Source organism: Euleptes europaea, chromosome 4 (assembly GCF_029931775.1).
Source record: "Euleptes europaea isolate rEulEur1 chromosome 4, rEulEur1.hap1, whole genome shotgun sequence".
Taxonomy (NCBI): Eukaryota; Metazoa; Chordata; class Lepidosauria; order Squamata; family Sphaerodactylidae; genus Euleptes; species Euleptes europaea.
Window position 1 is genome coordinate 6,095,559 of NC_079315.1, and position 27,887 is coordinate 6,123,445.

General features: G+C 46.2%; 1 protein-coding gene across 1 annotated transcript in view; it reads left to right on the plus strand.

Moving 5' to 3' along the window:
* The first annotated feature begins 468 nt into the window (after positions 1-468).
* LOC130476417 (alpha-2-macroglobulin-like) overlaps positions 469-27,887 on the plus strand; it is a 73,135-nt gene continuing 45,716 nt past the window's right edge. The window contains exons 1-10 of the mRNA XM_056848354.1: positions 469-560; positions 4,967-5,150; positions 13,617-13,773; positions 14,482-14,534; positions 16,304-16,324; positions 21,529-21,697; positions 23,120-23,204; positions 25,323-25,449; positions 26,430-26,544; positions 27,679-27,788. Of these exons, the coding sequence (XP_056704332.1) occupies positions 469-560; positions 4,967-5,150; positions 13,617-13,773; positions 14,482-14,534; positions 16,304-16,324; positions 21,529-21,697; positions 23,120-23,204; positions 25,323-25,449; positions 26,430-26,544; positions 27,679-27,788 (1,113 nt within the window). The remainder of the gene's footprint in view (positions 561-4,966; positions 5,151-13,616; positions 13,774-14,481; positions 14,535-16,303; positions 16,325-21,528; positions 21,698-23,119; positions 23,205-25,322; positions 25,450-26,429; positions 26,545-27,678; positions 27,789-27,887) is intronic.

Consider the following 27,887-nt stretch of genomic DNA (forward strand, 5'->3'; position numbering starts at 1 on the left):
AAATATTATTAAAAATACTGTTCGCACTTTGTTTGGCCCCTTTAGCTGTGAAGATGTCCTCCAACCATTTATAAGCCGTGGTATACAAAACCCCTTTTAAAGCGATGTTTTTTATAACATTTTCAAACTCTTAATACATCGCTGGGAATAGAAAGTGCGGTAACCCCCTCCCTTAAGTGGTAGAGAAAGTCAGCATATAAAAGCCAACTCTTCTTCTTCTTCTTTGAAGTCTTTTCTTCTGCCACTTTTCCCCATTCACCAGGGAATTAGCTTCTTGTGACGCAGAGCTGTGGGTTCCTACTTCTCCTCCCCTGACTGACAGGAAATTCCCAGCCTTTATCTCACGTGCCCGGAGGGTTGTTTGCAGAGAGCCAGTATAAAGGGGCTGGCTCTGGTGGCTGAGGGAGCAGGACAGAGGGGGCCAAACCAGTCTCTGCCCGACTCTCCTGCCAGCTTCTTCTGAGCACCATGGGGAATGGTCGGTTGGCGGTGGGACCCAGGATCTTTCTCCTGCTTTTGTTCCTGCTCCCCGGGGAGGCCTCAACACCGACTGCAGAACCGTAAGCAGCTTGTAGGAGGGACAGGGAAGGGGTTTCTTTTCTCTCAGCCTTGTTTCCCGAATAACCCCGTTCTGCTAATTCCTCCTGGAATGCAACTCTGAGGCTTTACGGGGTGGGGGGTGGGGAACGGGACCCAAAGACTTGAACACATGAATACATGAAGCTGCCTTCTACTGAATCAGACCCTCAGTCCATCAAAGTCAGTATTGTCTACCCAGACCGGCAGCGGCTCTCCAGGGTCTCAGGTGGAGGTCTCACGCATCACCTACTTGCCTAGTCCCTTTAACTGGAGATGCCGGGGACTGAACCTGGGACCTTCTGCATGTCGAGCAGATGCTCTACCACTGAGCCCCAGCCTCTCTCTGGCTCTCCAGGGTCTCAGGCTAAGGTCTTTCCCATCACCTGCTTGCTAGTCCCTTTAACTGGAGATGCCAGTTAACTAAGCAGATGCTCCACCACTGAGCCACAGCCTTTCCCTTGCAGGATTCGCAGCTACCTCATGTGGTGCCAACTGTCCGATCTGGTGGCTTTTAGGAAGGGTCAGCAAAATGCAGGAAAGAGAAAGCTCTGTCCATGGTGATTAGCCATAACACAAGGACGTGTGATAGGGTTGCCAACCTCCAGGTGGGACCTGGAGATCTGCTGGAATTGCGGCCGCTCTCCAGATTAGAGAGGCCAGTTCTTCTGGAGGAAATGGAAGTTTTTGAGAGTGGGCTCTAGGAATGTGGCATCACTGAGATCCCTCCCCTCCCCCAGACTTTGCCCTCCCGAGGCTCCAATCCCAAACCTCCAGGAATTTCCCAGCCCTGCTGGGTCAGACCAGTGTTTCAGCTTCCTGTTTCACACTGTGGCCAACCTGTTACCTGAAGGGTCACAGAGAGCAAGGCATCCCTCCTGCCTCCTGGCGCAAGAGTTCAAAGGTTGACTGCCTCTGGACATGGAGATTCCCTTCAGTCACCATTGCAAATTACAAAGCAGTGGTTTACAGGTGGATGGAGCTGAAAAAACGTTAGATAGCACCCTTCTTTTGAAATCTCATTTAGAACCTTCCCACCTGGGGTATAGTCATATGAAGAAGAAGAACAAGAAGAGTTGGTTTTTATATGCTGACTTTTTCTACCAATTAAGGGAGACTCAAACCGGCTTAGAATCACCTTTCCCTTCCCCTCCCCACAACCGACAGACACCCTGTGAGGTAGGTGGGGCTGAGAGAGCTCGGAGAGAACTGTGACTGGCCCAAGATCACCCAGGGAAACAAATCTAGTTCACCAGATTAGCCTCCGCCGCTCGTGTGGGAGGAGTGGGGAATCAAACCCGGTTCTCCAGATCAGACTCCACCACTCCAAACCACCACTCTTAACCACTACACCATGCTGAAAGATTCCCCCTGACGAAGCTGTACACAAAATGCGTCGGGGTCATAAAAATTATTGAAGCATTTGTTTCATAAGAACATAAGAAAGACCCTGCTGGATCAGACCAAGCCCCATCAAGTCCAGCAGTCTGTTCGCTCAGTGGCCAACCAGGGGCCTCCAGGAAATCCACAAACAAGACGACTGCAGCAGCATTATCCTGCTTGTGTTCCACAGCACCTAATGTAATAGGCATGCTCCTCTGTTCCTGAAGAGAATAGGCATACATCATAAGAACATAAGAAAAGTCCTGCTGGATCAGACCCAGGCCCATCAAGTCCAGCAGTCTGTTCACACAGTGGCCAACCAGGTGCCTTCTGTTTCCTTCTGCGCCATTTGTTTCCTTGCCTTCGTTTTGCTTTGGAGCGGCCCCTTCTTTTCTTCATGCACATCTAGGACCTGTGCAGACGTTCCAACGAAAGCATTTGGGTGAGGGCAAAGTCAGCAATGCCACCACCTTATGCACCTGCACACAGGTTCTCTTTAGAACATTGCGCATAAGGGGGAGGATCTGCTTCTCCGAGTGTTGAAATGAAATCAAAAGAGTTTCCGACTAGACATTAGGAAGAATTTTCTAATAGTTAGAGTGGTTCCTCAGTGGAACAGGCTTCCTCGGGAGGTGGTGAGCGCTCCTTCTCTGGAGGTTTTTAAGCAGAGGCTAGATGGCCATCTGTCAGCAATGCTGATTCTATGACCTTAGGCAGATCATGGGAGGGAGGGCACCTTGGCCATCATCTGGACATGGAGTAGGGGTCACTGGGGTGTATGGAGGGGGAGGTAGTTGTGAATTTCCTGCATTGTGCAGGGGGTTGGACTAGATTACCCTAGTGGTCCCTTCCAACTCTGTGATTCTATGATTCTAAGTGGCTCTGAAAGCAGCACAGCTATTTAGTCCCCATTTACTTCTGTGTGTGTGTGTGTGTGTGTGTGTGTGTGTGTGTAAAGTGCCTTCAAGTCGCAGCCGACTTGTGGCGACCCCTTTTGGGGTTTTCATGGCAAGAGACTACCAGAGGTGGTTTGCCAGTGCCTTCCTCTGCACAGCAACCCTGGTATTCCTTGGTGGTCTCCCATCCAAATACTAACCAGGGCTGACCCTGCTTAGCTCCTGAGATCTGATGAGATCAGGCTAGCCTGGGCCATCCAGGTCAAGGCCCATTTACTTCTAAGGCCCTGGAATTACTTTGCAATCCTTGTAGGAAGTATCTCTGCTGCCTTAGCCCTGGGGTTCCTCTCACAGAACTCTCCATACAATGTTTCTGATGAAGGCAGCGAGATAGTGGTTTGAGAGAGTACTGTCTTTCCAAAGTTTACCAATATCTACCTCTCCCCCCACCCCACCCCTTGCAACTGTTTAAACAGGAGTGGCAGGTTTTTGAAGCACTGCATCAGTGGTTCCCAAAGTGGGCAGTACCAACCCCTGGGGCGGTGAGATTACTTGGGGCGCACAAAGAGGCAAGGGAGCAGCAGGGGGCGCTAGAGGTGGGTCCCCTCGACTGTGTTGTTCATTAATTTACAATAGATCAAGCTATGGTACTGTGCTGACAAATTTGGTGGGAACTCTCAGAATTTACACACACACACACACACAGACTTTAAAGAGCTGGTACCCCTGGATCAAGTTCATCAGATCTGTTGAATAAATTTCAACTAAAAAGTTTTAATTTGATTTTGAATAGATGGGCAATTAATTTTGAAATGTTACTGTTTTGAAATTTTGTTGTTCTTATCTTCTTTAGTGAGTCATGCAAAGCTCTATTTTGAGTAATGCTTTTTATAGGATAGAGTCGAGGGCACTGGGGTTGAGTTTGTGGAACCGAGGGGGCGGTGGCCCGAAAATTTTGGGAACCAGTGCACTATATGAAAACCAGATCCTATTTGGAGGTGGACATGGCCCTCAAGTTGAAGCTGACTTGTGGCGATCCCATAGGGTTTTCAAGACGAGAGACATTTGGAAGTGGTTTGCTGTTGCCTGCCTCTGTGTAGCAACCCTAGACTTCCTTGGCAGCCTCCCATCCAAATACTAACCAGGGCTGACCCTGCTTAGCTTCTGAGATCCAATGAGATTGGGCTAGCCTTGGCCATCCAGGTCTCGGCATGGGCCCTATTTACCAGAGACAAAAGCAGAATGAATGTCCTCTCTTAATGAAATAAAATAAAAATCACCTAATTCCAGTCACAGCAATCTTTCTTTTGCTTTCTTTTAAGCAAAGAATATAACCGCAGGATGTTTATCTTAAATTCTATGTATTATTACTTGTCTTTAATTTGCCACAGCAAGAATCAGTCACCATTCTCTAAACCTAGGGTTGCCAACCTCCAGGTGGTGGCTGGAGATCTTCCTCTATTACAACTGATCTCCAGGTGACGGAGATCAGTTCCCCTGGAGTTAGGGTTGCCAACCACCAGGTAATAGCTGGAGATCTCCCACTATTACAACTGATCTCCAGCCAATAGAGATCAGTTCACCTGGAGAAAATGGCCGCTTTGGCAATTGGACTCTATGGCATTGAAATCCCTCCCCTCTGTGGACTATTTCCATGAGAAGTGGCAGCCATTTTATACCTACATATCTGACACATAGACCAAGCTTTTTATCTTTAGTAATAATTTCCTAGTAAATTCAATATAAGAAGGTACATAATATAATTAGCTATATAAAATCTGAAATGTATATCAATGACCAAAAAGAATATTTGTCTATTGCAGATGGCTTGTTTTATCCCTCCCTTTTTTCTCCTTTCCTGTAGCCCATATTTACAATAAAAAAAATAAAATAAAAGAAATCCCTCCCCTCCCCAAACCCCGCCCTCCTCAGGCTCCACCCCAAAAACCTCCCACCAGTAGTGAAGAAGACAACCCTAGCCATTGAAGTCCCTCCCCTCCTTCCCAGACTCTGCACTTCTCAGGCTCCACCCCCCAAATCTCCAGGTATTTCCCAACCCAGAGCAGGCAAGCCTACCTAAACCTCTGACAAGAGTCTGTTTTCCTTCCCAGACAATACTTGGTGATGGTGCCATTTCTGATCCAAACTGGGACCTCTGAGAAGATCTGCATCCATCTGAGCCACCTGAATGAGACGGTGACTCTGAGCGCCAATTTGGAGTACGGAGCAGAGAACAGGAGCCTGATCGATAACGTGGTGTCAGACAAGGACTTCTTCGGGTGTATCCCGTTCACGGTTAGCACCCTGCACCTAGTTTCGGTTTCTGTTCCTTTCTGAAATTACCTAATAATTTGGCAAGGAAAGCTAGCTTGGCCATGCAGTCCCTCAACGGAGTCAACTGATTCTTTCTTTCTTTCTTTCTTTCTTTCTTTCTTTCTTTCTTTCTTTCTTTCTTTCTTTCTTTCTTTCTTTCTTTTTCTTTTTTCTTTTTTTATAATTATTTTCTTTTTCTTATAAGGGTACAGAAGGAAAATTAGGGGAAAAGAGGGGAAAATAATAATAGCATTTGATATCTGTGTTCTAACGGTTTAGAACATTACATACAGGCATCCTACCTCTGCCCCAAGAAAACATTACTTGATCATTTTTAAGTTCTCTAATCTACATTCAATTCTAAACATTATGGTTTTTAATTTGTCGGCTTAAGACTCTTTCCTCTGAAAGACCAAAGAATTAAAATCTGATTAATATATTTCATATAAGGGCAGCCCTCTCAAACTTGTATTCATCGATTGAGTTCCTTCTCACCAAACAAGTCAATTTTAACATCAAAGCAAACTCAAAGAGTTTGTTAGTCCACTCAGCCACGTCTGGTATCTTTACATCTTTCCAGTATCTTGCATATACAATTCTGGTGGCGGTGACTGCATATTGAAAAGTTCTGTGTTCGCCTCTTTCTTTCTTTCTTTCTTTCTTTCTTTCTTTCTTTCTTTCTTTCTTTCTTTCTTTCTTTCTTTCTTTCTTTCTTTCTTTCTTTCTTTCTTTCTTTCAACATTTATTAGCTGCTTTTCTTACAGGAACTGCAGGCAGCTTACAATGTAAATAATCATAGAATGCACAAAAACCACTAGTTAACATTAATCATTTCAGAATCAGAATCAGAATTAGATAACCTTTATTGGCGTAATATTGATGGTCACAAGGTCAGAGATAAACAGATAATAAATATCTAGATTAAAATTAAGTTTGAATCTTAACCTTAACAACTTCTGCCAAAACACCACCTTCACCGTAACATCAGTTGTCATGTCGTACAGCAAGAATTGGCAAGTGGGTGTTCTCGCTCAGAGGGAGAAGGGCATCTTCATGATGGGTGTTTCCTTTTCCTCTTATCTCGGGAGGCAGGAATCAAATATTTAAATTTTTCTGACCTCTGAGGGTAAACGCCCCCTTGTGATCAGTTCTATTTCCTGCCTTGAACGGGAGAGCAGCCTTCTAGCAGCTCTCTGCTAAGAACACAATAGAGAAACCTTAACCTTACTTATTAGACCTAAAAATATTCTTATTTTAACAAACCTAAACTATACCTAACTAATCTACTACTCAATTCTATTAACTGTCTTAATTTTCTGCCTATTCTCCTCAGAGGGGTCTTTTCCCGCCAAAACAAAATGGCGGATCGGCATCAGGACAGCTATATAGCGCCTGCCGATTTAGACCCTAGCCTGCTAGTGGCCTTACCACTACAATTAGATGAACCCTCGGACAGTCACTCTGGTGACCTGAGGACCAAAACTCAAAAGGGAAGGGCGAAAGCGGCAAGAACGGCGCAGGCAAGTACAAACGGCTCGGCTTGACCCCCAACAAGCGCGCCAAACGCCTGCTGCAAAGCGCACGCTGCTCTGCCGCGCCTGAAAGACGCGACTGCCAGATCGCAACAGAAAGCGGCCGGGAGGAAACAACGGCAGTAGCCGCTTCTCCCACGCAGCACGAACGGGGGAAATGAAGGAGGCTGGCGGCTCGCCTTTGCCTCGCCGTGCCCCGTCCTTAGGCGGCTCGCCTATTGTTATTCAAGGACGGGAAGCATTAACAGTTCACAGCAGGAAGCAGCCAGGAGAACACAGCGGCGGTAGCCGCTTCTCCCACACAGCACAAAAGGGGAAAATGAAGGAGGCTGGCGGCTCGCCTTTTGCCTCGCAATGCTCCGTCCTCAGGCGGCTCGCCTATTATTATTCAAGGACGGGAAGCATCAACGGAGACATCGACTGCCGGTAAGGTGACTTCGCCCCCCCCCCTCATAGATGCAGCCTGTTTTACTCCTGTAAGAGCAGAGCTCTCCGCCCTGATTAAAAACACCTTCACAGATGGCTTAAGGGCAGTACAACCTCCTTATCCTGCCCCATCCATGCAGGGATCGTAGGGATCACACCCTCCAGCACCACAAACAGTAATCTGATCGTTAAAAGGGCAGAATATCAACCAAGCAGGGGAACGGCTGTGGCTCAGTGGCAGAGCATCGGCTTGGCATGCAGTGGCCAATTCTGGTAGTAGGTGATGTGGAAGACCTCTGCCTGAGATCCTGGTGAGCCGATCGCCAGTCCAGGTAGTACCAAGAGAGTACATGCTGGCCCACCTAAGCAGCGCTGAAAGCTAATTCAGGGCCCCAAAATTGCCAATTGGTACCCAGACTGTCTATGGTATTTAACGCAGAAGATTTTGTTCTGCATTGGCATAAAACCCTAGCTACTCTTGATCTCTCAGAGGACTCAGAGTGGGAGAAAAGACTCCAGGTAGGTTTGTGCCAGCGCTTGATTATTTCTAACTCTGTTGAAAGCAGAGTGGGAGAAACCAATGGCATCCATACAATGCTCCACAGCCTCTAGGAAGTTTTTATATTTTGTTTAACGGTGCTTCTGAAATTCTAAAAGTGCCTTCAGTAGAACCACCTGTCACTGCCTTCACCTCTCCAACCTTGTCACATGACCTTGCCATGATTAGGGATCCTATAGATAGGAAGGCAGAGTTAGCATGCATAAATGCTCAGAGGCCTTGGCACTCACTATCAAGCGCTTCTATCATATCTGCCCTAGTATACAGAGTGGCAATAATTTGGACTAGGAAGTTATATCAACTTTTTCCACAGGAAGAAAGAAACGCCTCTACAAGAGTACCCATGTTTTTTGAGAGTGGTATTCTTTCTAGCTGATTTGACCTTCGATACCATGCCATATGCAGCTAGGACACTAACCACAGCATCAGATGCCAGAAGGGCATCCATGTTTTTTGAGAGTGGTATCCTTCTAGCTGATTCTACCTTAGATACCATGTCATCCATGTTTTCCAGAGTGGTATTCTTTCTAGCTGAGTCCTCCTTAGATAACATGTCATACGCAGCTAGAACACTAGCCACAGCCTCAGCTGCCAGAAAGGCTCTCTGGGTACGCCCCTGGCAAGCGGAGTATATAGATCAAAATTGGTTCTTTGGGCTTCCTGTATCAGGGAAAGACCTTGCTTGGAGACAATTTGGTTCCCATATCAGTGGAGACCAAAGACAAGATTCTATGCAAGGAATCCAAGGGATCACTCCTTCTGTGTCCTTTCGTGCATACCACATACTTCAAAGATACAGACCTGATCAACCTAGAAACCACTGGAACCAGAATCGCAGCTCCTTTCGTAAAGGATGACAATTCAATAAATATCCAAAATTTTCCACCTTCCAGGGCAATAAAGGGGATAAACCCGACCACCCAACCAAACAGTGACGCCAGCCACCAGCCAGTGGGAGGCAGGCTTAGTCTATTACACCCTCAGTTGTCACCTCCCAACCAGGCCTCTGGGTCACAAATATTATCTCACAAGGCTATCAGATAGAGTTTTTCTTACACTCCTTCACATCGACTAGTAATTTCTCCAACATCCAAAAAACCAGAACAAAATACATAGAACTTCAGAGGCCTCTTAGACATCAAGGCGATGGAGCCAGTCTCACCATTAGAGCATGCATTGGGAGTCTATTCAGTATTCTTTACTGTTCCCAACAAAGGCGGCGGATGGAAAGCCATCCTAGACCTCAAGTTTCTGAACAGATTATCCCATTAAAGCGCTTCAGGATGGAGACACTAAAGTCAGTCATACAGGTCCTCAGGGAAAAGGATTTTCTTACATTCTAATACACCCAGCACATTGTTGTTTCCTTCGGTTCCCGTACAGGGGACACCTCTTCCAATTCAGGGCCTTACCATTCGGGTTAACATCGCCCCTCCTCGAGTATTCACCAAGGTTCTGGGCACATCAGTCACATCACTGCGCAAGGAGGGTGTGAGAATGCACCTTAGAAGACATTCTGATTTGCGCAAGCTCAAAATAGCAAAGCATAGATCATTCAGAGGGAGTTCTGAAGAGGTTAACAGAACACGGGTCATAATCAACTTCAGAAAGACCCACTTAGTTCCATCCCAACGATTGAGAGAGATTGGGGATGGACATAGACACACTGACAAACTCCTTATAACTCCCAGTGGACAAAATCCACAACATTTCATCTCTAGCAAAGAAAGCGATTAATTCCCGGTCGCCTTCTCTCATGTCCTTGACCAAACTGAAGGGTCACATGTCTGCATGCATTCCCGCAGTTCAAGGGGCACGCTTACGAGCAAGACCTCTTCAATGGTTCCTAAGGCCGTACCAAAGAGACATACCAAGGCAGAAGTGACCGAAATCTCATCCTGACCGAGGAAGTCAGATCAAGTCTAGTATGGTGGTTTCAGTCTCAGAATTTGACGAAAGGAAGTTGGTATCTCCGTCCAACACCGATTCAAATCTTCACGGATGTGTGTCTGTCAGGTTGGGAAGCCACACTCAAGGGACAACGGCTCAAGCAACATGGACCATCAAAGAACAGAATCTTCACATCAGTGCCCTAGAAATCAGGGCGATCCTCAGAAGAGACTACATTTTTCCTTGGGCCGAGTCCAACCTCTCATCAAAATCAGTGGAACATATTCAGGGCACAGTCAACATACAAGCAGACTGGCTCAGCAGACAGACCCTCAGCGAGGCAGAATGGTCTCTACATCCAGAGGTCTTTCAACTTATTACTCAGAGATTCGGCACGCCACAGATTCATCTGTTTGCATCCAGCATCAACCACCAGCTGCCAAGGTACTATTCCAGGTTCCGTCAACAGGGGGCGGAATAAACGGACCTCTTAATGTCACCAGGGCCACACGACCTACTATACGTGTTTTCCCCTCTCCCTCTCATACCAAGGGTATTGAGAATGGTACGACTTCAAAAGGCATCAGTCAGATTCATAGCTCCATATTGGCTGCGACGACCGTGGTTCCCATCTATAATTCAGATGTCAATACAGAACCACTGGAGACTTCCAGACAGACAAGATCTCCCTCTACAAGGCCCAATATGCCATCCCATTCCAGGGTGGTACAAACTGACCGCATGGGCACTGAAAGGAGATGACTTATAGCCCTAGGCTATAGCCCGGTGGTCGTCACTACCATATTGACAACAAGGAAACCATCAGGAGGGACAGAGCTTAGGGCTAGCTACCTGCACTCTACAAAGGCAACTGGCATCTATAGCTACCATAGTACCCAAGGTATCTGGATACCGCTTAACCAAACACCATCACATAAAAGCCTTTTTAAGGGGCGTCAGTTGTTTAGCTCCTCCTGTTAGATACAGGTTCCCAACTGGAGCCTGCACACAGTTTTGACAGCACTCAGAAAACTACCATTCGAACCACTCACTGAGGTAGGACAAAAATGCAGCTCCAAGTTTCACAGGGAGCAGGACATAGTGCTTACATCTTTCTGCACTAACCCCAAGAATCCTAAGGAGAAGGCCTGGCACTAGCTAGACCTAAGAAGGGCGCTACCTGTTTACATTTATCTTACTAAAATTATTAGGAACTCTGACTCCTTATTCGTTCATATCTCACCACCTGACAAGGGCAAGCATATGTCCAGGGCATCCATTAGTAGGACTATCACCCTATACATAACACAGACTTATAGAGTAAGTAACCTACCTGCTCCTGCGGGCGTTACTGCCCACTTGGGAAGAAGTGCGGCTACTTCAGCAGCCTTCGACTGCCGAGCTTTATGGAAGAGATATGTAAGGCCGCAACTTGGTCCTCGGTGTCCACATTTGTGAGACACTACAAATTAAATCTATACTTGTCAGCAGATGCCACCTTAGGCAGACGAGTACTGCAAGTATATTTCAGGACGTCTAACCCTCCCAAGGGTGGGGACAGCTCTTGTATGTCCCATCATGAAGATGCCCTTCTCCCTCTGAGCGAGAAAGAGCCTTGGCTACTTACCGTGAAGGCTTCCTCTGCTCAGAGGGACGAAGGGCATCTTGCCCACCCAGACGTCAGTATAAATAAAACAAATAAAATAAATATAAATAAAAATAAAACAAAGAAAATAAAATTACAGGTAATCATGGTTATATCTAACTTCCAGTTGACCTTCAATTCAAGTTAAACGTTCTTTGTTGGTTCATGACTTATAGTTATCCTAAAAGTTCATTGTTAATGTTTATTAGGAGCTTATTTCTTGTATAGAATTATAACTAACATGTTTTCTTCAGTCTATCTTAAATATATAAGGCTCGGAAAGTCTTTAACTGATCACAAGGGGGCGTTTACCCTCAGAGGTCAGAAAAATTTAAATATTTGATTCCTGCCTCCCGAGATAAGAGGAAAAGGAAACACCCATCATGAAGATGCCCTTCGTCCCTCTGAGCAGAAGAAGCCTTCACGGTAAGTAGCCAAGGCTCTTTCTATAAGGGGCCATCCATTTGCTGATTAAGGGTAATATAATTTTTTTACGGGGTTCTTCATGTAAGCGACAATCTAAGATAATGTGATGTGGGGCGTCTGGCTGGCCTGTGTCCCCATGGACATATCCTCTTGTTAAAGGGAGTCTTAGTAAATCTTAGATGGAAAGTCTTAGTATAAAACCTTAGATGGAAAGGAATTGGGTTGAGCTAGCATACATGTTCTCTGTTGAAGAGGTTCCTCAAGTGTGCTCATTAATCATTTAAAACTGCTGGTAGTCAGGAGAACTAATGGAATGCTCTCCTGAATAAAACTGTCTTCAGCTGCCTCTGAAAGATGGATAGGGAGGGGGGCAGGTGCATTTCCCTGGAGCAGCTGTTCCCTAACCAGAACCAGATGGTTCAATCACTATCTTGTTTCATTTTCTCTGCAAGGGTGGCCCACAACAAAAAAAATTTTTTAAAAAAAATAATTACTAAAACTGACCAGTTACAAATTTGATTTCAGCCTAGATACTCCATAAAAAATATTAGGGCTGAATTAGTCACCACGGGAGGCACTGGGCTGCCACAGAAATAGGGTTGCCAACCTCTGGGTGGTAGCTGGAGATCTCCTGAGATTACAACTGATGTCCAGGCGACAGAGATCAGTTCCCCTGGAGAAAATGGCCACTTTGGAAGGTGAATGCTATGGCATTACTCCCAGAGCTGGCAACTCTGCACAGGGTCAGAGGCTGCTGGCTCTCCCCCTGCGTTTCTCCACGTTTTGCCTGAGTTTTCAAATTTGAGATAAAACAGGTCTCTGAAAACGCGGGGGAAGTGCAGGGGAAAGCAGGGGGAGAGTGAGGGTCCCTCTGACGGTCAGAAACGGCATGCAAAATCAACACAAAGACCCGAAGTCATCGGAGGGGTGACGGCAAGGGAAATAGCCATACATAAAAGATCTCTCTCTCTCTCTAACTTGAAACAATCCTAGTCTATGAACAACGTCACGATCTTTAAATGGAAGTTGTTATGTCGCAAATTTAAAATGCTGTTTTTAAAAATATATATGTGTGTGTGTGTAACGTGCCGTCAAGTTGCAGCCGACTTATGGCAACCCCTTTTGGGGGGGGGGGTTTCATGGCAAGAGACTAACAGAGGTGGTTTGCCAGTGCCTTCCTCTGCACAGCAACCCTGGACTTCCTTGGTGGTCTCCCATCCAAATACTAACCAGGGCTGACCCTGCTTAGCTTCTGAGATCTGACGAGATCAGGCTAGCCTGGGCCATATATATATACATATATATACATACATACATGTGTGTGTGTGTGTGTGTGTAAAGTGCCCCCAAGTCGCAGCCGGCTTCTGGCGACCCCTTTTAGGTGAGGCTAATCAGTTCTCCAGTGGAATGGTTACCTTCCTCCTATTCCATCACTAACTAGGATCTGTAGGTTGGGAAGGGGATTGCATTTTATTAGTAACAACAATGTGTTTTGAATGGGCTTTTCAGCATGCCTCGTTTTTATTGCTTATGTGCCCATACTGCGTCAGGTTTTATTCCTCTTTCTGCGTGCGTTTTGCTCTCTCCAGTGGTCGTTTCGATATTTCATCGCAGGATCTCCGGTTTATTCCTGCTCTTTTGAAGGTCCAGGGATAAGCTTGCAACACACCAATGACATATTGATGCGACCACTAGAGGGAGCAAAACACATGAGGAAAAGGGGAAAAACCAACGCACTAGAGGCACACAAGCAACGAAATAACGTGCAGAAAAGCCCAATATGTGGAAAATTAGATTTTCCTGTGAGTTTTGAATCGCTTTTGCAGTTTCTCCCCAGCCGTCAGCAGTCTCCCGGCTAATGGGTATATTTGTTCATCTCCCTTTGCAACAGCTAGTTATCAACTTTGCGGTAAAACAATCTTTTGAAAAGATCTAAACTCTTGCTGCCTTCCTCTTGTTCCCTTCTCCAGGTTCCCAAATGGGACGGTTCATCAGAAGTGCTCCTCAGGGTGTTAGTGAAAGGACCCACACACCAGTTCAGAAGCCAAAAAATGGTGTTGGTCAAGAACTTGGAGAGCTTGACCTTTGTCCAAACAGACAAGCCTATCTACAAGCCAGGGCAAAAAGGTAAGCAGGCGGCTCGAGCGTGGAAATTATGCCCGTCCAACATTTCCATAAAATTTGGACCTTTCATCAATCTATACGAGCCCCATGGTGTAGAGTGGTAAGCTGCAGTACTGCAGTCCAAGCTCTGCTCACGACCTGAGTTTGATCCCAACAGAAGTTGGTTTCAGGTAGCCAGTTCAAGGTTGACTCAGCCTTCCATCCTTCCGAGGTCGGTGAAATGAGTACCCAGCTTACTTCTGGGGGTAAAGGGAAGAAGACTGGGGAAGGCACTGGCAAACCACCCCGTAAACAAAGTTTGCCTAGTAAATGTCAGGATGTGACTTCACCCCATGGGTCAGGAATGACCCGGTGCTTGTACAGGGGACCTTTATCCTTTTTTTGATCCATCTGGATCTGTGCCACTAAGCCCACTTGGGTCTTCCTCAGACCTATTTCTGGGTGGCTTCACTGCTCCTTAGGTAAGGCATAGGAATGTACAGGGACGGGGCCAGCATACCCCAAGGTGGGGCAGCTGCCAAGGCTAGGGTTGCCAGATACCAGGTAATGGTGGGCAATTGAAGTCCCTCTCCTCTCCAAACCCCACAATCCTCAGGCTCCGCCCCCAAAATCTCCAGCTATTTCCCAACCTGGAGCTGGCAACCCTACACTGAGCCCCATGACTCAGACATACAAAGCTGCAAAGTCACACTAAAATTCTTTCTTTCTCAGTTATGTTTCGAATCATCTCTCTGAATCAAGATTTCCTTCCTGTGAATGAGAAGGTAAGGTTCATCTTTACATCATAGCAGTGTCTGGAATCAATTCACAGTAGTGCCTTTTCAGCTAGTTTGTTATAAAATGGAAATTAGAAACAGGGCCTTTTCAGAGGTGGCACCTCGCCTGTGGAATACCTTTCCCCCTGATGCTTGTCTGGTGCCTACCTTACTGTCTTTCAGGCACTGAGCCAAAACATTTCATTTTAGCCAGGCATTTAATTAAGGGGTTGATCTTTTAAAATTGTTCTTATAGTCTAGCCCAGGGGTGGGGAACGTCAGGCCCGGGGGCCGTATAAAGCCCACAAAATCATTTGGTCTGGCCCTTTGTGAGTCCTGGCAGATCTCTAGCTCAGAAGGATCTAAGATTGGTGATCCTACCCCTCCTGCAGACAGGAATAGCCTCTATTCAAGGCGGATGTGAGTTTGTTTTGCTGAGAAAAGGAACCTTCTTTCCCCCTTGCAGAAGAGTCGTTAGCTATGGAGCTGCTAGGACCGCCCAAGCAACTGTGTTAACCCTTTCCCACCCAGGCTGTGGAGAAACGTCTTCCCTCTGTACTACAAGAGGGCTGGGGGCAGAAGTGGCAACACTCGGTCTTGTGTTTGCTGCCCTGCCTGAATCTCTTGGGCCCAGCTGGGGAAGGTAGAGCTCAAAAGCAAGTTGCTCTACATGGCAGACACTCAGAGCAGTCTCCGGTTGTGCCTCTTGGCTAAATGTTTGACCAAATATAGCTGGCTAATTTTTAAGTTGATAATTTTGTATGGCCAGCGAATGATGTTATAATTATCCAAATGGCCCTTGGTGGGAAAAAGGTTCCCTACCCCTGGTCTAGCCTGTTTCATGGGACATTTTTAAACTATGAAATGTTTTCTCCGCTTTTTCTGTTCTGGCTGGCTTTTAAATACTGGATTTTTTTAATAGTTTGCTATTTTTTGACAATTACGGTCGTTTAGGTTTTTACCATGTTTTCTTTCTAAGCTGCTACAGTGGGTTATAATGCCATAGAGTTCCCCATCCAAAGCAGCCATTTCCTTCAAGGAAACTGTTTTCTGTAGCCTGGAGATCAGTTGTGATTTTAGGAGATCTCTAGGCCCCACCTGAAGATTGGCAACCCCTAAGCAAGGTAGTCCAAACACCCACAATCAGGTGAAGGGTACATATTTTTGCTTCACAGCATCCTCCCTCCCTAGGGTTGCCAGCTCCGGGTTAGGAAGTACCTGAAGATTTTTGGGGCAGAGCCTGAGGAGGGCGGGGTTTGGGGAGGGGAGGGACTTCAATGCCATAGAGCCCAATTACCAAATTGGCCATTTTCTCCAGGAGAACTGATCTCTATAGTCTGGAGATCAGTTGTAATAGCAGATCTCCAGCTAGTACCTGGAGGTTGGCAACCCTACCCCTCCCTCAGGAATGTATAGGGTTGCCAGCTCCGGGTTGGGAAATACCTGGAGATTTGGGGGGTGGAGCCTGAGGAGGGTGGGGTTTGAGGAGTGGAGGGACCGCAGCAAGGTATATTGCCATAGACACCACCTTCCAAAGCGACCATTTTCTCCAGGTGAACTCTATCTGTCACCTGGACACCAGTTGTAATAGCGGGAGATCTCCAGCCATCACCCAGAGGTTGGCAACCAAAGGAATGTACTTGTTAAGGGGGGGTGAACTGTGCAACTTACCCTAGGGGGAAGGAGCTGAGGGGAGCCCCCCAGTGCCTTCAAGTAGCTTCCATTTATCATTTTAGAATCTGTCTCTGATTTCTTTCTCTGTTTTTCTCTCTCCACAGTTTCCATTGGTTTACATCCAGGTAAGCGGGTGAATTCCCTCGCCGCAATGGTCACCTGACCAAGGAAACGTTGCACATCTGGAGTGCCTTTGTGGGTCCTGAGACCGTTCCAAAAGCTTCGCTTAAAAGATCCCGCATAAGGCTACAGCCAAAGTGATACTTCTTGAGGTCTTCCTTTTCCTCTGAAACGAAGACCCTAGTTTAGGGCTGCCAACCTCCAGGTATTAGCGGGAGATCTCCTGCTATTACAACTGATCTCCAGCCGATAGAGATCAGTTGCCCTGGAGAAAATGGCCGCTTTGGCAATTGGACTCTCTGGCATTGAAGTCCCTCCCCTCCCCAAATCCCGCCCTCCTCAGGGTCCGCCCCCAAAACCTCCCATTGGTGGCAAAGAGGGACCTGTCAACCCTACCCTAATTAGATACAAGTGATTGAAGGCCTTTAGGGTAGGGTCCCCTATAGGCAGAGTTACCAGGCCACTGACGGGAGGTTTTTGGGGCAGAGCCTGAGGAGGGCGGGGTTTGGGGAGGAGAGGGCTTTCAATGCCATAGAGTCCAATGGCCAAAGCGGCCATTTTCTCCAGGAGAACCAATCTCTATCGGCTGGAGATCAGTTGTAATAGCAGGAGATCTCCAGCTAGTACCCAGAGGTGGACAGTCCTACCAATGTGGGGCCCGTGGGTGCCATGCACCTGCCAACATGCTTCCTGGTGCCCGCCAAGATGTTTTAGAAAGTGGGTGGGGCCAGATGGGGCTTTTGCCCTGAGAGGCTTCTGATTGGCCGTTGGAGCTTTGATTGGCTGTGCAGAATATTAGGGAAATATTAGGGAAGTCTCTGGTGTAAGCCCCAGTTAGTGTATTTCCCAATTCCCAGCATAAAAATATCTTGAGTTTGCCCTGATCTTTTCAATTCAGGTGTGAAGTGCCATCAAGTCGCTTCCGACTCATGGCGACCCCATGAATCAAAGTCCTCCAAAATGTCCTATCTCTGACAGCCTTGCTCAGACCTTGCACATTGAGGGCCATGGCTTCCTTTAATGAGTCCATCCATCTCTTTGCACTTTTCTACCGTTAGTAAAAAAATCTGTCCCATAAAACCAAAAGTTTCCGTTAACTAAGTTACTGAATGCTTTGTGGGTTCCCCCCAGCTATTAACCTCCTTAGCCAATTAATCCATCAGAGAAAGGGCGTCTTTGTTCTGCTGCAGTCTCCAAAACGTTTAAGTCCGCCTTTCAACAGTTTGTCAATGGTGACGTCGTATTTCTCAGCTCTATACCCTCCCACGCAGGGCTGTGTAGCCTGTGTAGAATCACAAAACATTGTGTCCTCCAGAAAGTGGTGGGTGGCGCAACCCCAGGTGTGCTTGAGTCCATCTAGTGACTGGCCAAAGGTAACTTGTAAAAATATTGACTAACCCACTGCGGTCAACATAATGCAAGGCTGGCTGGACAGCATAAGTGCATCCCCATAACCAGTTCAGGGCTGAGGCCAGTGGTGGATCTACATTTTTGGGACCCTGAAACTTAAACTGTTATGGGGACCCCTTCATAACCAGCAATAATAGGGGCAGCATCCAACAAGGTCCAAATTGCCTTGCTGCCCTTGCAAGGACCTCGAGGCCCAAGTGGCGGAGAATAGGGTGGTGGGGCGGAGTCCTTGAAAACGGGCCCTACCGTGAGCCCCAGAAACAAGGTCTGGGTAGCCGCTGTTACCTTCTTCAGTGGGTAGGGTTGCCAACAGGCAGGTAGTAGCAGGCGATCTCCTGCTAATTCAACTCATCTCCAGCCGTTAGAGGTCAGATCACCTGGAGAAAAATGGCCGCTTTGGCAGTTGGACTCTATGGCATTGAAGTCCCTCCCCTCCCCAAACCCTGCCCTCCTCAGGCTCAGCCCCCAAAAATCTCCCGCCAGTGGCGAAGAGGGACCTGGCAACCCTATCAGGGGGGTTGTTCTATGGCAGATGTATTGGTTCATTCTCTAATAGAGAGGTAGAAGGACATCAGAGGGGGCTCGTTAGGATAAAGAGGTTACAATCTGATTTTTGGTGTTAAAATGCACAAGCGAGTGCAGCCTGAATTGAGAATTCAGATGTCTTTTTATGGTTCCGATTGGCTCTAGCCTAAGGGCTGAGCTAGAGAACTATTAAGCCGTGCACCAACGAAGGATTCGAGGATCCAGCTCCCAAAATGTCAGCTATGAATAGACCCTGGCGAGCTCAGCGAACCCATACAGCTGGGGGTCTGGGCACTGCAAGCCCCCGGGAAAATTTTGAAATGTGACCAATTACAGGGACATGTTGAGGCCAAATGAAATGGGTATTAAAGTATATTCTAAGGTCAATATTAATTCAACCCATTGGCTTATGATTCTATCGCTAAAATAGCCTCATTTTAATAACAAAAGCTTTTTAAAAAAGTCCATCGATTTCACTCATTAAAAACAACAACGTTGCTTCAGGGCTTCTCCGGGATTATGGGCCATTAAGCTTAAACTTCGTTAGTTTCATAGTAGATCCACCACTGGCTGAGACCCGAAAAACCTGATATCCCAGAAACTTCCCAAGACATTGGTCCTCCCTATGTAGTCTCGTCAACTCTGGGTCTCCTTCCCAACAGCCGCCACGTTGTTCATGTAGGGTTGCCAGGTCCCTCTTCACAACCGGCGGGAGATTTTGGGGGCAAAGCGTGAGGAGGGCAGGGCTTGGGGAGGGGAGGGGCTTCAATGCCATAAAGTCCAATTGCCACAGCGGCCCTTTTCTCCAGGGGAACTGATCTCTGTCGGCTGGAGAGCAGATGTAATAGCAGGAGATCCCCAGCTAGTAGTACCTGGAGGTTAGTTAGCAAAAGCAGACACTTCTGTGTACAAATTAGTTACTACCAAAAAACCACAGACACAATCTATTCAAATGCAAAATTTCAATACCAATGGTATTAAGCAACAATTCTATTCAACAATTATTACAATAAAAACTGCAACTATGTAAACCATAGCAATAGTAGACCAACTAATAAATCTAGTAAAAAACTAATAAAAATAGTAGTTGGTCTACTATTGCTATGGTTTACATAGTTGTACAGTTTTTTGTAAAAATTGTTGTGTAGAATTGTTGCTTAATACCCTTGGTATTGAAATTTTGCATTTAAATATATTGTGTCTATGGTTTTTTGGTAGTACCTGGAGGTTGGCAACCCTATGTAGGATTCACATTTCTGGTAACGAAACAGTCCTTGAGTGGAGTCTGTCAGGGGCAGATAGATTATCTAGAGCAAACAGGCTTTTGATGCAATACACTGAAGGGGAAAAAAAGGGGATCAAGAAGGAAAACATTAACTATAGATGTGAAGGACTCAGGAAGGTTGTTAAGGAGGGCTCATTCTTTTCCCCCACATTGATTAATGAACTTAATGAGATTGTTTTGGCGATGGGCCGTGTTGACTATTGGACCATTGTTAGGGTTCCCAGCTCCGGGTTGGGAAATACCTGGAGATTCTGGGGGTGGAGCCTGAGGAGGGCGGGGCTTGGGGAGGGACTTCCATGCCATAGAGTCCAAGTGCCAAAGGGGCCATTTTCTCTAGGGGAACTGATCTCTGTCGCCTGGAGATCAGTTGCAATTGCGGGAGATTTCCAGCCACCACCTGGAGGTCATTCAAAATGCAAACAATCTCTATGGCTATATGAAGTATAATTAATCCAATGACAATATTATAACAATCAAAATATTTAAATATTTATATCTTTTGTTTCCTCACAAAAGCATATAATACCAAAAAGGTCACAGTATTTAGGACAGAATACAGACAGGTTTCCGGTAAGTGTCCTGTTTCATACTATTTTTCATCAGTATAACATAATAGTCCATAAATAATATATATTCTCTTCTTGTTTAATTATCTTCTTCTTTTTTTCAGATCCCTTTACTGAAGAATGTAGAAGACTTGCTGCTCTTACGGCTATCCCACGATGTTTCTTATTCTAATAAAATTCATCATTATTTTAACTTGTATCATTGGATAATAATTTATAAAAAATAAGTAAGTGCTATAACATGCAAAATTATAAATATATATAAATATATACAAATACTTACTGACAACTTTTTCACGTCTAACATAAGTTTAAATGATTTCAAGTCAATGACTCAATTCACAACGGGATACAGGGTGAGGTGGAAGAGAGTATTTATAGAAACGCTGTTAAATTTCACATAAGGTTACACCCACTTCACAGATAGGCTGAATAATCGCACGCCGAATTTAATCCGTGCGGAATCATGGTGTTAAACAGTGTTATAAAGTATGATTCTTTCTGGCTTAAGATCTTATCTACATTTTCTTTTTGGAATGGTCTTTTTTGATATTGCCAAAGAGCAAAAAATTTCAGGTCAGTGTTTTTACTCTTTGGCAATATCAAAAAAGACCATTCCAAAAAGAAAATGTAGATAAGATCTTAAGCCAGAAAGAATCATACTTTATAACACTGTTTAACATCATGATTCCGCACGGATTAAATTCGGCGTGCGATTATTCAGCCTATCTGTGAAGTGGGTGTAACCTTATGTGAAATTTAACAGCGTTTCTATAAATACTCTCTTCCACCTCACCCTGTATCCCGTTGTGAATTGAGTCATTGACTTGAAATCATTTAAACTTATGTTAGACGTGAAAAAGTTGTCAGTAAGTATTTGTATATATTTATATATATTTATAATTTTGCATGTTATAGCACTTACTTATTTTTTATAAATTATTATCCAATGATACAAGTTAAAATAATGATGAATTTTATTAGAATAAGAAACATCGTGGGATAGCCGTAAGAGCAGCAAGTCTTCTACATTCTTCAGTAAAGGGATCTGAAAAAAAGAAGAAGATAATTAAACAAGAAGAGAATATATATTATTTATGGACTATTATGTTATACTGATGAAAAATAGTATGAAACAGGACACTTACCGGAAACCTGTCTGTATTCTGTCCTAAATACTGTGACCTTTTTGGTATTATATGCTTTTGTGAGGAAACAAAAGATATAAATATTTAAATATTTTGATTGTTATAATATTGTCATTGGATTAATTATACTTCATATAGCCATAGAGATTGTTTGCATTTTGAATAACTAATATTACAATCCAAACCACCTGGAGGTCGGCAGCCCTAACCATTGGACTGTTGGGACCGGCAGCTGTCCTCCGGTCCTGATTATAATGTGGCTTCTGGTTTTTCAGGATCCCAAAAGGAATCGCTTGATCCAGTGGCACGATGTGCAGCTTGAGCACGGCCTCACCCGGCTCTCCTTTCCTCTCACTTCTGAACCTGCCACAGGCGTCTACAAGGTGGTGGTGCAGAAAGCTTCTGGGAACAACGTGGAACGCACATTCAATGTAGACGAATACGGTAGGATATGTCCCTCTTGGCTAGGGCTGCCAGCCTCCACGTGACAGCTGGAGATCTCCTGGGATTACAACTGATCTCCAGGCGACAGAGATCAGTTCCCCTGGAGAAAATGGCTCTGGCCATTGGACCCTATGGCATTGAAGTCCTACCCCTCTCCAAACCCCGCCCTCCTCAGGCTCCACCCCCAAAATCTCCAGGTATTTCCCAGCCCAGAGCTGGCAACCCTAGAGGGTCCTTTATTGCTCTGTGTGTGTATTAGCGATCAGCCACGCAGCTACTGGTTCCACTCTCGATGAGCTGTACCATTTCTGACTGCTGCTTCAAAGAGGGTGATTCTAAGTCTCCCCTCCAGTCAAACAAAACTAGATCCCGCCTTAAAGAAAAGCACATGTCAGGGAAAAGGTGTCCTACCCAGCTAGGACTCGTGATTCCGTTCTTTGGCTCTCATTTGTAATGGGCTATTTTATTCCAGTGAGGAGGAAGAACAGGAGAAAGAAGGAGGACAACGAGGAGGAGGAGGGCTGTAGCTCAGTGGTAGAGCATCTGCTTGGCATGCAGAAGGTCCCAGGTTCAATCCCCAGCAGCACCTCCAGTTAAAAAAGACCTGGCAGTAGGTGATGTGAAAGACTTTTGCCTGAGACCCTGGAGAGCTGCTGCCGGTCTGAGTAGTCAATAATGACTTTGATGGACCCAGGGTCTGATTCAGTATAGGGCAGCTTCATGTGTTCAAGAATAAGAAGAAGCCGGTTTGAATCTTCCTTAAGTAGTAGAGAAAGGTTGCATATAAAAACCAGCTCATCTTTCTCTACCAAACTGTTACCGCACTTGTATTCCCAGCGATGTATTAAGAGTTTGAAAACGTTATAAAAAATAGTTTGCACTTCGTTTGGCCCCTTTAGCTGTGAAGACGTCTTCCAACCATTTATAAGCCGTGGTATCCAAAAACCCTTTTAAAGTGATGTTTTTTACAATATTTTCAAACTCTTAATACATCTCTGGGAATACAAACTGCGGTAACCCCCCCCCCCACTTAAGGAAGATTCCAACCGGCTTACAATCCCCTTCCCCTCCCCACAATAGACACCTTGTGAGGTAGGTGGGGCTGAGAGAGCTCTAAGAGAGCTGTGACTAGCCCAGGGTCACCCAGCTGGCTTCATGTGTGGGAGTGGGGAAGCCAACCCAGTTCACCAGATCAGCCTCTGCCGCTCATGCAGAGGAGCGGGGAATCAAACTCGGTTCTCCAGATCAGAGTCCACCAGTCCAAACCACCGCTCTTAACCACTACACCACGCAGGACTTGACTCTATTTAATACCATTGCCCCTCTGACAAGCACGGGGAGTCCGTCGTGTGTTGCGGACACTTTGGAGACAACCATCTTAATGCTTTGTCTTTTGTGCTGTCGTTTCTCCCCTTTCTCTAGTGCTGCCCAAATTTGAGGTCTCGGTGAAGGTACCCAAGATCATAACAGTGGAGAATGAAGAATTCAAAGTGACTGCCTGTGGAAGGTAAGTGAGAACGAGCTGAGTTCCTCCACCTTGGCTATCAGGCCTGGGGCCTCCGAAGCCCATTTCACATGAGCCAAAAACAGGGTCGCCAACCTCCAGGAGATCTCCTGGAATGATAACTGTCCTCCAGACAACAGCAATCAGTTTCCCTGCAGATAGGGTTGCCAACCTCCAGGTGGTAAGTAAACAAGGCACAGCAGAGAGGCTCCAAAAACGATGCACAAAGTATATAATATCAACAAAGCAAAAGAGCAACAGAGTACGTGTTCTGATACATGAATACTATGCTATATGAACATCCGATAGTCCAAGCATGTCTATATCATTCAATGGAGTATCAACCCAGTTCGTGCTTAGGGGCATGGTCCAAATGGAGTGATCCACATAGATGCTTCAGTAATAAAGCCCAGTATAGGATCTGGAGCCCGTCAGAAATACGACAGAGATCCGGTAATCAGTCTGTTTCGAAAACGTTCTTCCTCAGGGTTCAACACTGGCTGCGTAGTAGCATGCTCCGTGCTGAATGGGACGTATTGCTGATCTCCAGCAATAGAGATCAGTTCCCCTGGAGAAAACGGCCGCTTTGGCAACTGGACTCTATGGCATTGAAGTCCTGCCCCTCCCCAAACCATAACAACATAAGAAAAGCCCTGGTGGATCAGACCCAGGCCCATCCAGTCCAGCAGTCTGTTCACACAGTGGCCAACCAGGTGCCTCTAGGAAGCCCACAAAGAAGACGACTGCAGCAGCACCATCCTGCCTGTATTCCACAGCACCTAATATATTTGGCATGCTCCTCTGATCATGGAGAGAATAGGCATACATCACGACTAGTATCCATTTTAACTAGTAGCCATGAATACCCCTCTCCTCCAGGAACATGTACGTCGCCGTTGTACCTACAGTACATCATTGGACATTTGAGGACTGCAATGTACCTAATGGACTCTAGTTGCAAGACTTGGACTCTTAAATGTGGATGGTGAAATTGACTACTATATGAATGGTGAAATTGACCAGTATATGTCAGTTTAATATATGTGGCTGTATTTACAATGCGGAGTCTATGGAATATTTTTGATTAATGTTTGAGACATTTTACCCATTGGGGCTGCAATTTGAAACCACCCACCTGGCAACCCTAGCTGGAGGTACCACTAAAAAAAGGTAAAGGTCCCCTGTGCTAGCACCGGGTCATTCCTGACCCGTAGGGTGACATCACCTCCCTACGTTTACTAATTCACTAATTGATCTGAAGAAGTGAGCTGTGGCTCACGAAAGCTCATACCCTCCCAGAAAATATTTTTGTTAGTCTTTAAGGCACTACTGGACTCTTGCCCTTTTCTACTACTACGTTTGCTAGGCAGACTTGGTTTACGGGGTGGTTTGCCAGTGCCTTCCCCAGTAGTCTACACTTTACCCCCAGCAAACTGGGTACTCATTTTAACGACCTCGGAAGGATGGAAGGCTGAGTTGACTTTGAGCCGGCTACCTGAAACCAACTTCCGTCGGTATCGAACTCAGGTTGTGAGCAGAGCTTGGACTGCAGTACTGCAGTTTATCACTCGATTTGGGGATAGTATGAGGGGTGATTCTGATCTTGGAATAGAATAGTAGATATCTGTTGACCTCAAGAGTGCTCTTTCCCCACTCACCGTTGGCCTCGCACTGGACTGGATCTGTATTATCCTGTTATCACTGCTTTGGACTCTGTCTTACAGCAGTACTTGAAAGGCTGTCATAGAGAGGAGGGTGCCGAGTTGTTTTCTGTTGCCCCAGAAGGTTGGACCAGAGCCAACGGGTTGAAATGAAATCAAAAGAGTTTCCGTCTAGACATTAGGAAGGATTTTCTAACAGAGCGGTTCCTCAGTGGAACAGGCTTCCTTGGGAGGTGGCGGGCTCTCCTTCCCTGGAGGTTTTTACAAAGAAGTTAGATGGCCATCTGTCAGCAATGCTGATTCTGTGACCTTAGGCGGATCATGAGGGAGGGCATGTTGGCCATCTTCTGGTCACTGGGGGTGTGTGGGGGGAGGTAGTGGTGAATTTCTTGCACTGTGCAGGGGGTTGGACTACATGTTCCCGGTGGTACCTTCCCACTCTATGGTTCTATGATTCTAGGTACACCTATGGGAAGCCAGTCCCTGGCCTGGTGAAGATTCAGGTCTGCCGGAATTACGAAGAGGGCAGATCCTACTGTAGTATGAGGGGAAGGACAGAGGGTGTGTGTGAAGAATTCAGTGCTGAGGTGAGTCTCCAAACTGAAGCGGCGGCTTTGTTTGTCCCGCAAAAAGAAAAACAACCACTTTGCGAGCCTGTGAGGGCCAGCGCTCCAATTCCTACCGTTTCTTAATGCCTCTTTGACCTAGGGTTGTCCTTGACCCTAGCGTTGCTTCAATTCATTTTTGATCGAAAGAGAAACTTGAAGACAGGAGAGGGAGGACCGGCGTTTTTGCAATATTTCAAAATTTTACTCTGCACACTCTCAGAGGTGGGCAGTGGTGCCTTCCTATCCTCCTGCTAGAACACCACCCTGTGGAGTATAACATCAAAAGCATGTGCAGAGGTCAATTTCTGCACCTTATGACAACCCGGAAGGTCCAATTTTCTTCATGTTTGGCATCACAATTCCCACAGCGATCTTGTGATAGCCAATTGCCAGGCTCCTAGCTTTATTTTCTGATGAGTTATACGTGTCATGGAAAAAAGGACTAATGAACAAACACACAACTCTTTGTATTATTTTAGATGGGGCAAGATATGGGCAATGAATACACTACCAGGGCTAACTTGATGCTGTTTGGGTTTGAGAGCCAGTCTGGTGTAGTGGTTAAGAGCAGTGGACTCTAATCTGGAGAACTGGGTTTGATTCTCCGCTCCTCCATATGAGCACTGGACTATCCTGGAGAACAAGGTTTGATTCCCCACTCCTCCACATGAGCAGTGGACTCTAATCTGGATAACTGGGTTTGATTCCCCACTCCTCCACTTGAGTGGTGGATTCTGATCCGGAGAAGCAGGCTGTATTTTCCCACTTCTCCACATGAAGCCGGCTGGGTGACCTTGGGCCAGTCACAGTTCTCTCCTAAATCTCTCAGCCCCACCTACCTCACAAGGTGTCTGTTGTGGGGAGAGGATGGGAAGGCGATTGTAAGCCGGTTTGAGTCTCCTTAAAGGTGGAGAAAATCGGGGTATTAAAAACCAACTCTTCTTCTTCATCTTGTTCAGGCAGATGCACATGGATGCCTCTCTCGGGTTGTGAAAACAACTATATTTCAGTTTTTGAGGGCAGAATATGAAATGAACATCAAGGTGACAGCCAAGATCACAGAAGAAGGCACAGGTATGGACCAGCAAGGCTTGCGTGGGTTGAAAGGAACAGTAGTTCCCGGGTAGGTCAGACCTCATAGGTGAGAGTAGAATACAACGCTATTCTACTTACCAGGCTTACATAAGAACATAAGAAAGGCCCTGCTGGATCAGACCCAGGCCCATCAAGTCCAGCAGTCTGTTCACACAGTGGCCAACTGGATGCCTGTAGGAAGCCCACAAACAAGACAGCTGCAGCAGCATTTATCCTGCCTGTGTTCCACAGCCCCTCATATAATAAGCCTGCTCCTCTGATACTAGAGAGAATAGGTATGCAGCATGACTATGATCCATTCTAACTAATAGCCATGAATACCCCCCTTTCCTCCATTAATATGTCCTCTCCCCTCTTAAAGCCCTCCAAGCTGGCAGCCATCACCACATCCTGGGGCAGGGAGTTCCACAATTTAACTAAGCCCTAAGCGTTTTAACTGCTCCTCACAGGGCAGTTGCTCTCGCCCTCGTCGGGGCCATGCAGCCCGATTGTCTTCCCCTCCCCTCCTTTCTCCCCTTGCATCATTTCCTGCCACTGGAGAGCCAGTGTGGTGTAGTGGTTAAGAGCAGTGGTTTGGAGCGGTAGAGTCTGATCTGCAGAACCATGTTCGATTCCCCACTAATCTGGTGAACTGGACTTGTTTCCTTACTCCTTCACATGAAGCCAGCTGGGTGACCTTGTGCTAGTCACACTCTCTCAGCCCCACCCACCTCACAGGGTGTCTCATGTGGGGAGGGGAAGGGAAGGGGATTGTAAGCCGGTTTGATTCTGCCTTAAGTGGTAGAAAAAGTCGGCATATAAAAACCAACTCTTCTCCTTCTTTATAGACCTCTATCATGTCTCCCCTTAACTGCCTTCTTTCCAAGCTAAACAGCCCTAAGCGTCTTAACCGCTCCTCATAGGGCAGTTGCTCTAGTCCCCTAATCATTTTGGTTGCTCTTTTCTGCACCTTCTCAAGCTCTGTAATATCCTTTTTTAGGTGTGGTGACCAGAACTGTACACAGTACTCCAATTGTGGTCTCACCATAGATTTGTACAAGGGCACTATGACACATCCTTGTGTCATGGCTTGTTTGCCACGTGTGTCTAATTTGGTTTGTTTGGCTTTGGCAGGAGTGGAATTGATGGGCATAGGTACCACTGAGATCACCACCACTCTCAGCAAACTTACCTTTCATCACCTGGACACTTATTACAAGCCCGGCATCCCATTTTGGGTGCAGGTAAGCTTCATCATCAACCCAAAGGGAGACTGCAGCCAAGAAATCAGGAGGAGGTTGAGGCTGGGAAGGGCAGCCATGAAGGAGCTAGAAAAGATTCTG